Genomic DNA, 12,004 nt, shown 5'->3' with positions numbered 1-12,004 from the left:
GTTTCAAGAAGTCAAATCGAGAGATCGGTAAATATTAGAGCTATATCAGATTATAGACCATACCTATAGTGAATATTCATCAAAACACAATACATGAAAATTTTAGCCAAGTTGGATAATAATTGTGCCATTTAGGAGCCCAGGAAGTCAAGTTGAAGGACCATTTTCTACTTATAATATCATATATACTTTATGAGATCGCAGATCAACGTTTCGAGGTGTTGCAAATGAAACGACTAGACTAGTATACCCCCACACTATGATGCAAAAATGCTAATTTTGCCCAACATTCCACTAAGAAATAGGGGCAAACTTCTCACATATCAATGAGTGCAGTCCGATTTAAGTTTTAAACTCAATGATAAGGGGCCTCCTTTTTATAGCCGAGCCCTCTTCGGAGAGGCCACCGTAGCGCAGAGGTTAGCATGTCGCATATGACGCTGAACGCCTGGGTTTGAATCCTGGCGAGACCATTACGAAAAATTTTCATCGTTGGTTTTCCCCTACAAATGCTGGCAAAATTTTTGAGGTACTATGTCATATTAAACTTCAACCCTATGACGATAGCGCAAATACTCGCGTCTCAACCTCAAGACTGGTATTAGCTCACGTTAGCAATCCCAAACCAACTGACAAACTTGTAGAAAATGCAATTAGGTTAGTTAAGGTTGACAAGAGGGTGTGGATATTAATCCACCTCATACCACTATGGCCATGCATCCAAGTCAGTAATCGGCGTATTTTGCGCTCTAAATACTAAAAGGTAACCTCGAAAGGGAAAATCTAAGACAGGAATAAAGTGCGACTTACTAAGTCCTTTATTGTTTTATATACCACGCCGCTAAGTTGAATCATGTCTGGTATTGTGTCCCCACCAGGCAATGGCATAGGAAATGCTCTAACGTCTCATCATCTTCCCCATATGCCCTCCACATGCTATCACTCGCCGCACCGATTTTGCATATGTGAGCTCGTAGTCGACCCGAAGACTTCGGATTAACCAAATTTATTGACGGCCTTCACAGCCAAATAGTCTTCTCTTTCATTCCCCCTTACTCCGCTATAGCGCGACACCCAAACAATGCGGATCGTACCATCCTCATAGAAGTCTTTAATCTTCATCTTACTCTCTAAGACAGTTCGTGACTTTACCGTCCTGTTTGTTATTGCCCTGATGGCCAGTTTACTGTCCGTAAAGATGTTTACACTTGATGTCCTCGCGTTAGCACCGCACCACCTCAAGCATTGCGTAATCACCCGGATCTCCGCCTATAGCGCCGTATTTTGGTCAGGCAGTTGAAAACAGGTCTCAGTCCATGGGTACTCTTTGTAAAACATCAGGCCCACTCCGTCCTATAGCTTTGACCCATCTGTGTAGCAAGATTTTCCAAATGCCAATACCAGAGTTCCGGCAATCAAGACTGTGCCGTCGGTCGCACTCGACCTCAAATGTCGTCTCAGGTATACGATCGAAAACTTTTTCCATATCAATTGTAGTACCGACACCTGGGAACCTAGAACTTCCTGGCCCGAATCTTATATACCCTCCACAGTTGATTGAATTAACTAAGATCTTTGAATGAATTTTTCAAATATATAGGAGATACATCAACAGATACAGCTGAACCGTACTTTTCGTGACTACTAGAAGTCATAAAAAATAGCATTTTAAAATTTCAACCAATAATTGCACCCCCTAGAGGCTTGAGAAGTCAAATCGGGCGATCGGCTTATATAGGAGCTATTTCATGTAATAAACCTATTTAGCCACCGTTGCGCAGAGGTTAGCAAGTCCGCCTACGACGATGAACGGGTTCGAATCCTGGCAAGAACGTCAGAAGAAAATGTTCAGCTGTGGTTATCCCTTCCTTATGCTGGCGACATTTGTGAGGTACTATACCATGTTAAAACTTCTCCCCAGAGAGATGTCGCACTGCGGGACGCCGTTCGGTCTCGGCTATCAAAATGAGGCTCATTCCAATTGAGCTTAAAATTTTAATCGGACAACACGCAGTGATATGTGAGAACTTTACCCCGGTTCCTCAGTGGAATGTTCATACCAGGTTATGAACCGATTTGGAACATAGACATTGACTCAGTTATTGAAAGTCAAAGCAAAACACGTCCGAATTTGAAGAATTACGGCCTCTAAAGGCTCTAGAAGTCAAGACCCGGAAACTGTTTATATGGGAGCTATATCAGGGTTTGAATCGATTTAGACCATACAGTGCCAAGAACTGTTATTGGATGTCAAAACTTAATACCTTATGCAAATTTCAGCCAAGTCGTATAAGGCTTGCATCCTCAAGAGGCTCAAGATGTCAAGATCCGAGGTAGGTTTATATGGCAGATATATCAAAACATGGATCAATATGTCCAATTTACAATCTTAACTGACCTATAGCAATAGAAACCATTTGTGAAAAAAATTTCAAGCGCTTAGCTTTATTCCTTCGAAAATTACCGTGCTTTTAACTGACAGACAGACGGACAGATAGAATGTTAAGAGGACCAAAATACATAAACAATTTTGGGTGAAACGTCATCGTATGGCATATGATATAACAAGCACAGATGGGGAGACCATTAGTCTTTACATGTCCGACCTATCCGTCCCCAAGTATTGAATCTGAAGGTCCTATCCCTACCCCGGCAGCAGTCCACCCGCTTGAATGAGAAAGCTGTGCTTTTCCCGGTCTCACAATAACTCAGACACTAGTAGTGAAGTCACCTGCCCTGAAAGGCCCTAAGACGCTGAATAGGGACCTACGTATAAGTGGTAAATTTGTTTGAACCGACGGCCTCCTTCTGGGGACATTAAGGACTACTTCTGATAACGCAAAGGCCAACAGCCCAGACATAGTCCCCAAAAAAACTGCTCTGGTACTTTTCACCACGAAACTCTGGACGTTTGCAGAGAACGGGTCCTGGATGGGGCTGAAATGCTGCTTCCCCGGAGGCCAAGTACCTGAGTGTGATTCATGATCAGAAACTGGAAGGAGGCTGTATGCGCAATACTTATGTCGCAATTCAATAGAAAGCAGTTGGGGGCTAAGGCTAAGAGATTTATGGCGGTAATTACGTGTATTCCATTTATGAGTGTCTGGTTTCAGAGCGTAGGATGGGCAGCTGGATGATCGAGAAGGGATAGAGATAAGCACTCAGAGAGGCGCTGAATCCCATGGCCGATGTTATGAATTTACACCGTCATGTTGTGTGAGCGGCAACTATGGCTATGGGCATTCTGTTGAAGGCTGGTGATGCGGCGTGGCGACAGATTGCATGTGGGACTATGGATAATATACCAGGGGAATCCTTCCTCATTGTAGGGTTTGACGTCGTCTTCTCGAAAAGTGATGATTTGGAGTACCCCGTCTTTTTTAAGAACTTTTAATATGCATGGATGAGTATAAACTGGGTTGGGTCCGGGGTGGGAGTTCCTCTGAATTAGGGAATCATATAGACTTCTAGACGGGTGTAGCATCTTTCAGGCGGTAGTCTTTGTTATCCTGGAGTCTTTATTGAAGCAAGAATGTCTGCCTGATCGGGCTGTCACTATAAAAGTTGAAAAAAAAACTATAAAAGTTGAAAAAAAGTAAAAGTCAAGCGGCGCTAGAGGCTCTGGCATCAGGCCATGTGAGGTCGAGACTTGTTCGGAAATGCTTTGCGGTAAGGAAGGCTTTAAGGCTCGGAAGGCTTTAAGGCTCTGCGGGGTCCTGGGCCATCAGACTTCCGGCGAAAATCTTACTTGGTCATTGCATCGTCAAGTCCTTGATCCGCTCAGAGCACAGAAGATGTACTTACATCATCAGCAACTTCGAGCGCCTCATAAATGCATGTGCTGTTATTTACGAAAGTAACCAAGGCCTGCTAGCTTCAGTGCAGCATAATAGTTGACATCGCCGAGTCTCTCCATATCCGTACATTAGGGATATTTTGTCGCGTTCCCCTGCCCGACTCTAAATCATCCACCTTTATTGCCATCTCTCGATAGTCTCCTGTCGTAGGGCCCTTATATGGTTCATTTAAACCTCACTCTCTCCGCGGCGTAGAGACTGGCCCGCTCAATAAGCTGTAACACTATCGGAACCATTACAAAGTCTTTGCGCTCTGCTCGTTTCAACTCTCTTTCCGTGATGGCTGCACCAATGTCGTCATGAAGACTTCAGTCTATTTTGAAGCCTTGCAACGATCCCTATACGACCTTATTTTCACTCGTTCCATATTGAGAGTTATGAATCAGTACCGTATGCAGATAATTCCTTATTTTTCTCATCGTATACACCGTAATACTAAAATCCTTCCTGAGTGCGGCAAGGACGTAACACTGTATAGCGCTATTAAATACATTCTTCACATCCTGTATGGCCAAAAGGACAATTGGCCTGGAGAAGTGGTTTCTTTGTCTCGCTTCCTCTACTATTTCCAACACATCTCTGAGAGCCCTGATCGTGGACATTTCTGTCCGGATGGCATGTTGTCTCATTGAGAGTCTACCTCCCTCTATGATGGCGTCCTGAAACCGTGGCTTTATAAGTCGCTCCAAAACCTTACAGCTCATGGCCGAATCCAGAATTCAAACTAGCCTGTATGAGCATAGAAATCTGGTTCTTCGATATATTAGGTTACGTTTTAGTGGCAGTCTGCAATCAGACTCACTTAAACGTTTTCGTCAATTGTGATTTCACAGGAACAGAAGAAGGAAGATGCCTTCTAGTTCCTAACGTTGACCCATCCAGATCGATTTATCGGCGGGTATTTCATGGGGACCGAAGGCTTTTCTGCACTGGAGGCTACGGGCTCGTTCATTAGCTTTCTTAGCTATAGCGAAAGGGTTTATGTTGTTTGTGGGATTTTCATTCTCTTCATCTTCTCTACGGTCGTGTCATACGCATGCCGTTCGCACGCGTATGACAAGTTAACCCATCACAATTTTGTATCCGAGGCCTGCATGAGGGATGAGGAATCAGCTTCGCCCTTGCGCACCAGCTTTTGTTTTTTCGATACATCCGGAAAAACTCCATTCAGTAAACACCGGTTGAACATTCTTAGAAGAAATTCGGGTCTGTTTTCAGCTATCTTCCTGATTATCTCGGCCGGTGTTCCTGGGAGACTGGGTGCTTTTCTGCTTTGGAGGTTACGAGCCGCGTTCCTAAGCTTCTGTATCGTGAAAGGGTTTATGTTGTTAATGGATTCCCCTACGTACATGTCGGGGGTATAATACGTGGTCTATATTTTCCGTCCATCAACGCCGATAGGCTCCATGTGCAAAGTTTCGCCATTACAATTTTGTATCCGAGGCCGGTATGCGTATAGGGATGTGGAATCAGCTTTGACATTGCTTATTCGATATAGCCGGAAACCGGATTAACATTCTCAGAAGAAATTCCGGTCTGTTTTCAGCTATCTTGGCCGGTATTCCTTGAGTAGCGATTGCTTCTCTGTTCCGGAAGTTACAGGCCTCGATCCTTTGCTTTTCTATCTTGAAAGGGATTATATTGTCGCTGCGTTGCCTAATGTTTCAATATTAGGATCTTTACCTATCCCAGTATTCCGAATCTTTAAGTCGGTGATGGGTCTGTCGTCGGGATCCTGTTTGTTAGGCTGTATTGGGTCTCTCGCCACTGCACTGCCTGATATTTTAGTATGAGGATCTATGCTTCTCCTAGTCTTTCCAATATTAAGAGATTCCGTGATTGTCTCGTTATCGGCCCCTGTTTGTTGGGCGGTGTTGAGTCACCTGCCATTACACGGCCCGATGTCGCAGAATGAAAATTTCTGCCTATCCTAGTCTTCCCAATCTAAAAAAGACGGCTTTGTTCCCGTAGTGCGCCATTCCTTGAGTCTTAGCCAACTTGTCACGGAGACTTAATCGATGCCAACCACAAAGAGAGTTCCTTCCTCCTTCTACTCCCTGTGGAAGACCTCCCACTTCTCTGCGACCAAACCTTCGTTTTTCTTGGCCAAGAATCCCAACAAGCGTTCCGTCGCAAATTTGTGAGCTGGGGGATATCCATCTTTCTCACCAAGTCGAGCTTTGCGCCCTCCCAGGGAGCGTAAATACCTCTGACGAGCTGTTTGACGGTATCAATACATTCCGCCGAAGTAAAGATGTCCCCTCTAAACTCGCAGCTCATCATTTGTATGGGTGAACCCTCTACAGAGTTCCACATATGTTCAAAAATCCGATCGTTAACCAGATCCTCCACTTGGGACCGATGATCTGGTGGAGTCCTACCGGATGCACAGCCGATATTGATGACTGCATAAGTCAGCTCATCTCTGTTGTGCTTCCTTGCCACTCTGGCATAAGGGGGGGGTTCCTTACCATTCTCAGCGACCATCTTCCCCTTCCGTGATGGCTGTGGCCTTTTGGAAGTCACAGTCCTCCATGCAGACTCAGGGGCCGTACGCGCTTCCTTCGTTCTTGTTCCAACTTTTTCCACCTCCGCAGCACACAGTCTGGAATCTCTATTGCGGGATGGCTGGTTTGGTTTTCCCAGAGTACTTAAAAGCGGGGAGCTCTTTTTCTTCTTCAGTATTTAAGCAGTGTTATGCTCTTCAGGAGATCTGATTCTTTTTCCAGCTTCCGTAGAAGTGTTTGGAATGTCAGTTCTATCCCTTCCAGCATCCTGCACTTTTGCCCGATTGCGCTGCCGGTACATACTCCTCTGTCTGCTTCGTCGTGCACCGGATCACTTTCTCGTTCTACTTGTGAGCTTAGCAAAGCCATCGCTCACTTCTGCTGTCATCCCGATGTCCTCATCTCTCGATTCGGCTGCGATGACTGTTTCATTGACACAGTCGCTTTCTGATTCCGAGTCAGAAACTCCACCTTTACTTAAAGGCTGGGGACGAACTGTGCATCCCTCTGGTTTATCCGTCTCTTCCTCAATCATTAGTCTGACGGTTAGTTGTGCGGTTGAAGCATTACTCTCGACTACAGGTGCCAAGACGCCACCACCGCAGATGTTGAGTCTTTGGAGTCCGTTTCTAGCCTACTCCAAAAGACTTTAAAATTTTTTCGTAATAGGTAGTACCTATTCCGAGATACGGATATATATGTAATTTTTTATACCCACCACCGAAGAATGGGGGTATATTCATTTTGTCATTCCGTTTGCAACACATCGAAATATCCATTACCGACCCTATAAAGTTTATATATTCTTGATCAGCGTAAAAATCTAAGACGATCTAGACATGTCCGTCCGTCTGTCTGTTGAAATCACGCTACAGTCTTTAAAAATAGAGATATTGAGCTAAAATTTTGCACAGATTCTTTTTTTGTCCATAAGCAGGTTAAGTTCGAAGATGGGCTATATCGGATTATATCTTGATATAGCCCCCATATAGACCGATCCGCCGATTTAGGGTCTTAGGCCCATAAAAGCCACATTTATTATCCGATGTTGCTGATAATAAATGTAATAAATTTGAAAAAGTGAGTTGAGTTGGGCCCTTCGACATCCTTCCTCAATATGGCCCAGATCGGTCCAAATTGGGATATAGCTGCCATATAGACCGATCCTCCGATTTAGGGTCTTGAGCCCTTAAAAGCCACATTTATTATCCAATTTTGTTGAAATTTGGGACAGTGAGTTGTGTTAAGCCCTTCGATATTCTTCGTCAATTTGGCTCAAATCAGTTCAGATTTGGATATAGCTGCCATATAGACCGATCCTCCGATTTATGGTCTTAGGCCCATAAAAGCCATATTTATTATTCGATTTCGCTGAAATTTTGGACGGTGAGTTGCGTTGAGTCCTTCGACATCCTTCGTTAATTTGGCTCAGATCGGTCCAGATTTGGATATAGCTGCCATATATACCGATCCTCCGATTTACGGTCTTGGGCCCATAAAAGCCACATTTATTATCCGATTTTGTTGAAATTTGGGACAGTAAGTTGCCGCTTTACACAACGGCTCTTTGAGCTTACTTTTTAGATTTTAGATCGCACAACAAGCCGATTGCTGGCTTAGGTGTATGTCCATAGTGGGGTTGGGCAGATTAATATCTGCACCTTCTTTTCAACCTTACCTTATCTAACCAATGTCCATAATTGCTAAAGTTTTATTTTTACTGTCTTTTATAAGCATTAATTAACTTTCAATCTTTACTTCATTTACAGGGAACAGCAACTGTTAAACATCTTCGAAGTCATCATCAACACTTTGGAGGGTAAGCTGAAGCGAATAGATAATCTAGACAAGTCCGTGGAGCATATGATGCGCCGTATGGAGATCTTGGACAACCGCGTATCGGATAACTTAATTAAAACCGATTCAGTGATATCCAAACTACGCTCATTGGATGTAAAAATCTCCAATGATATCCTAGATTCTGCTTCAGCAGCAACCGCGGCCATAGCTGAGAATACCAATACACGAGGAGCAACGATCAATGGACGCTCGGCACGCACTTCAACAGCATCATCGACCATACAGCTGGACAGCCGACTGGTATTGTTGGATCAGAAAGTCAGTGACATTGATTCCAAACTGGAGGGCTTGAAAAATCAAATCGACAATAATCTGTTGCAGGTGGACGAATTCAATGCGGAGGCCAGCGAGAAAAAGCCCATTAGCATGAATGTCATAGAGATCACTAAGGCCATGAATGCCGAGGTCATGTCCCATGTCTCCAATGAATTGAGCGAACTAAGAGACACCACAGGCAATATAGACAAAAAGTTACAATTCCACATCAATATCGTCTCGGAAAATGTGGGACGTATGCTGCGTATGGTGGGCGATATACATGAGGCCGTGGTGGATCATCATGCTGACTATAATAACATCAATGCCACCACCACAGCCATGCCTTTGATTAAGTCGAGCAAAATTGATGCTTTGGTTAAGCAAATTCGACCCATGGTTTCGGTTTCAGAGAAAATGGACGAAGTATGGGATGTAGTTGTGGGTACGAAATCTTCGGTAGATCATCTCTTGCCCAAATCGGATGCCTTGCTTACACAAACACAGCGCCAAGAGAGAGCCATTGGAGAAATTCATCAGGATTTGAAGACAAAAACCAATTTGATTATCAACAATTTGGATATGGTAGAGAAACGTTTAAAGAAACAAGAAGATGATGTTCAATTGCTGGCCCAGAGACCAGTGCCAGCTGAGTTGTTAATGGATCCAACAATAGATCGTTTGGTGGAATATGATCCAAATAGGTTTGTATTTGCAGGATGTACATGCGACAATGGAATTTTGCGTGATGTGATTGTGAATTGAATGGAATGATGGGCTCGAATAATGTATGTGGTCAAGAGAGAACATTTTGCCAGATCTAATCAGAATGTCATAGCGGGCCTTGGGCCAATATTTTGCGATTTTAAAAACGGAATGGTGGATGGATATAACATTAGCCTGATATAATCTAGAGGGTCAAATTGGAGGATAAATCAAAAAGTGACTAATGTCATAATTGGTATACGGACTGAAATTCAACAAATAAAACCGTCCTAAGTTCGGCCGGGCATAATCTTATATACCCTCCACCATGGATCGCATTTCGGATAAGAATTGCGCCCTCTAGAGGCTCAAGAAGTCTAATCGGGATATCGGTTAATATGGCAGCTACATCAGATTTTGGACTGATTTAGATCATACTTGGCACAGTTGTTGGATGTCATACCAAAACGATATGTGCAAATTTTCAGCCAAATCAAATAAAAATTGCGCCCTCTAGGAGCTCAAGAAGTCAAGACCCAAGATCGGTTTATATGGCAGCCATATCAAAACATGGAGCGATTTAGATCATTTACAATCCCAACTGACCTGACACTAATTCGAAACATTTGTGCAAATTTTCAAGTGCCTAGCTTTACTCCTTCGAAAGTTAAAGTGCTTTCGACAGACAGACGGACATGGCAATAGCGACATAAAATGTCAGGAAGATCAAGAATATACATATATGCTTAGACGAATATTTCAAAATGTTACAAACGGAATGACGAAATCATGACGAAAGATGCACAATCTTTCTGCAATATAAGGCTTAACAGTGATAACATGGGAATAATTCACTTAACGAAAACCTCTTTATGCCCTCCACCATATAATGGGGGTATACTAACATCGCGTTTTGTAACACATCGAGATGTTGGTCATTACGTTTGTAACACATCGAAATGTTGGTCTAAGGCCCCATTAAGCATATATTGTATATCATTGAGCGCCATTACATTTGAAGAGGATCTAGCCATGTCCGTCCGTCCGTGTGTCTGTCGAAAGCACTCTTAACTTTCGAAGGAGTTAAGCTAGGCGCTTGAAATTTTGCACAAGTACTTCCTATCAGTGTAGGTCATTTGGGATTGTAAATGTACCATATCGGTCCATATTTAGATATAGTTCCCATATAAACCGATCTCCCGATTATACTTCTTGAGCCTATAGAGAGCGCAGTTCTTATCCAATTTGGCTGAAATTTTGTACTATGACGTTTTCAATGATATAGCTTCTGTATAATCCGATATAGCTGTTGTATAATCCGATTTCCTGATTATACTTGATTGTACTTCTTCAAGCTCTAGAGGGCGTAATTCCTATCGGATTTGGCTGAAATTTCGCACAGTGGCTTTTTCTATGACCTCTTACATGCCAAATGTGATCTGAATCGCTGTATAACCTGATATAGCTCTCATATACATCGATAACCGGTTTTACTTCTTAAACCTCTAGAGGGCGTAGGTTGGGGGTATATTTATTTTGTCATTCCGTTTGCAACAAATCGAAGTATATTTCCGACCCTATAAAGTACATATATACATATATTCTTGATCAGCGTTAAAATCTAAGACTATCTAGCCATGTCCGTCCGTCCATCTGTCCGTCCGTTTGTCTGTTGAAATCACGCAATAGTCTTTATAAATATAGATATTGAGCTGAAACTTTGCACACATTCTTTGTTTGTCCATAAGGTTAAGTTCGAAGATGGGGTATATCGGACTATATCTTGATATAGCCCTCATATAGACCGATCCGTCGATTTAGGGTCTTAGGCCCATAAAAGCCACATTTATTATCCGATTTTGCTGAAATTCGGGACAGTGAGTTGTGTTAGACCCCTCGACATCCTACTTCAATTTGGCCCAGATCAGCTCAGATTTGGATATAGCTGCCATATAGACCAATCTCCCGATTTAAGGTTTGGGCCCATAAAAGGCGCATTTATTGTCCGATTTCGCCGAAATTTGGAACGGTGAGTTGTGTTAGGCCCTTCGACAGCCCTCTTCAATTTGGCCCAGATCGGCTCAGATTTGGATATAGCAGCCATATAGATCGATCTCCCGATTAAAGGTTTTGGGCCCATAAGAAGCGCATTTATTATACGATTTCGCCGAAATTTGGGACAGTGAGTTGTGTTAGGCCCCTCGACATATTTTTGCAATTTGGAGTAGATCGGTTCAGATTTGGATATAGCAGCCATATAGATCGATGTGTTGATTTAAAGCCTTGAGCCCATAAAAGGCACATTTATTAACCGATGTCGCTAACATTTGGGACAGTAAGTTTTGTTAGGTCCCTCGACATCTTTCTGCAATATGGCACAGATCGGTTCAGATTTGGACATAGCTGCCATATAGACCGATCTCCCTATTAAAGGTTTTGGGCCCATAAGAAGCGCATTTATTATACGATTTCGCCGAAATTTGGGACAGTGAGTTGTGTTAGGCCCCTCGACATCTTTTTGCAATTTGGCCTAGATCGGTTCGGATTTGGGTATAGCTGCCATATAGACCGATCTCTAGATTTAAGGTTTTAGACTCATAAAAGACCCATTTATTGCCTGATTTCGACGAAATTTGGGACAGGGAGTTGCCTTAGGCCGTTCGACAGCCCTTTTCAATTTGGCTCAGATCGGCTTTTGCGCCTTTTAGACCCTTTATGGGTCTAAAAGGCGCATTTATTGTCCAATTTCGCCGAAATTTGGGACAGGGAATAGTGTTAGGCCTTGCGACAAACCTCTTCAATTTGGCCCAGATCGGTCCA

The 12,004-nt window shown here is 43.2% G+C and overlaps 1 protein-coding gene across 3 annotated transcripts in view; it reads left to right on the top strand.

Moving 5' to 3' along the window:
• LOC106093113 (serine-rich adhesin for platelets) overlaps window positions 1-12,004 on the top strand; it is a 591,942-nt gene that overhangs the window by 559,009 nt on the left and 20,929 nt on the right. For all 3 annotated transcript variants that reach the window (XM_059370265.1, XM_059370264.1, XM_059370266.1), the window contains exon 3: window positions 8,134-9,183. In XM_059370265.1, the coding sequence (XP_059226248.1) occupies window positions 8,134-9,183 (1,050 nt within the window). The remainder of the gene's footprint in view (window positions 1-8,133; window positions 9,184-12,004) is intronic.

This window comes from Stomoxys calcitrans, chromosome 5, assembly GCF_963082655.1.
Source record: "Stomoxys calcitrans chromosome 5, idStoCalc2.1, whole genome shotgun sequence".
NCBI lineage: Eukaryota > Metazoa > Arthropoda > Insecta > Diptera > Muscidae > Stomoxys > Stomoxys calcitrans.
The sequence above is the reverse complement of the archived record's forward strand: the minus strand, read 5'-3'. Positions and strand labels throughout refer to the sequence as shown.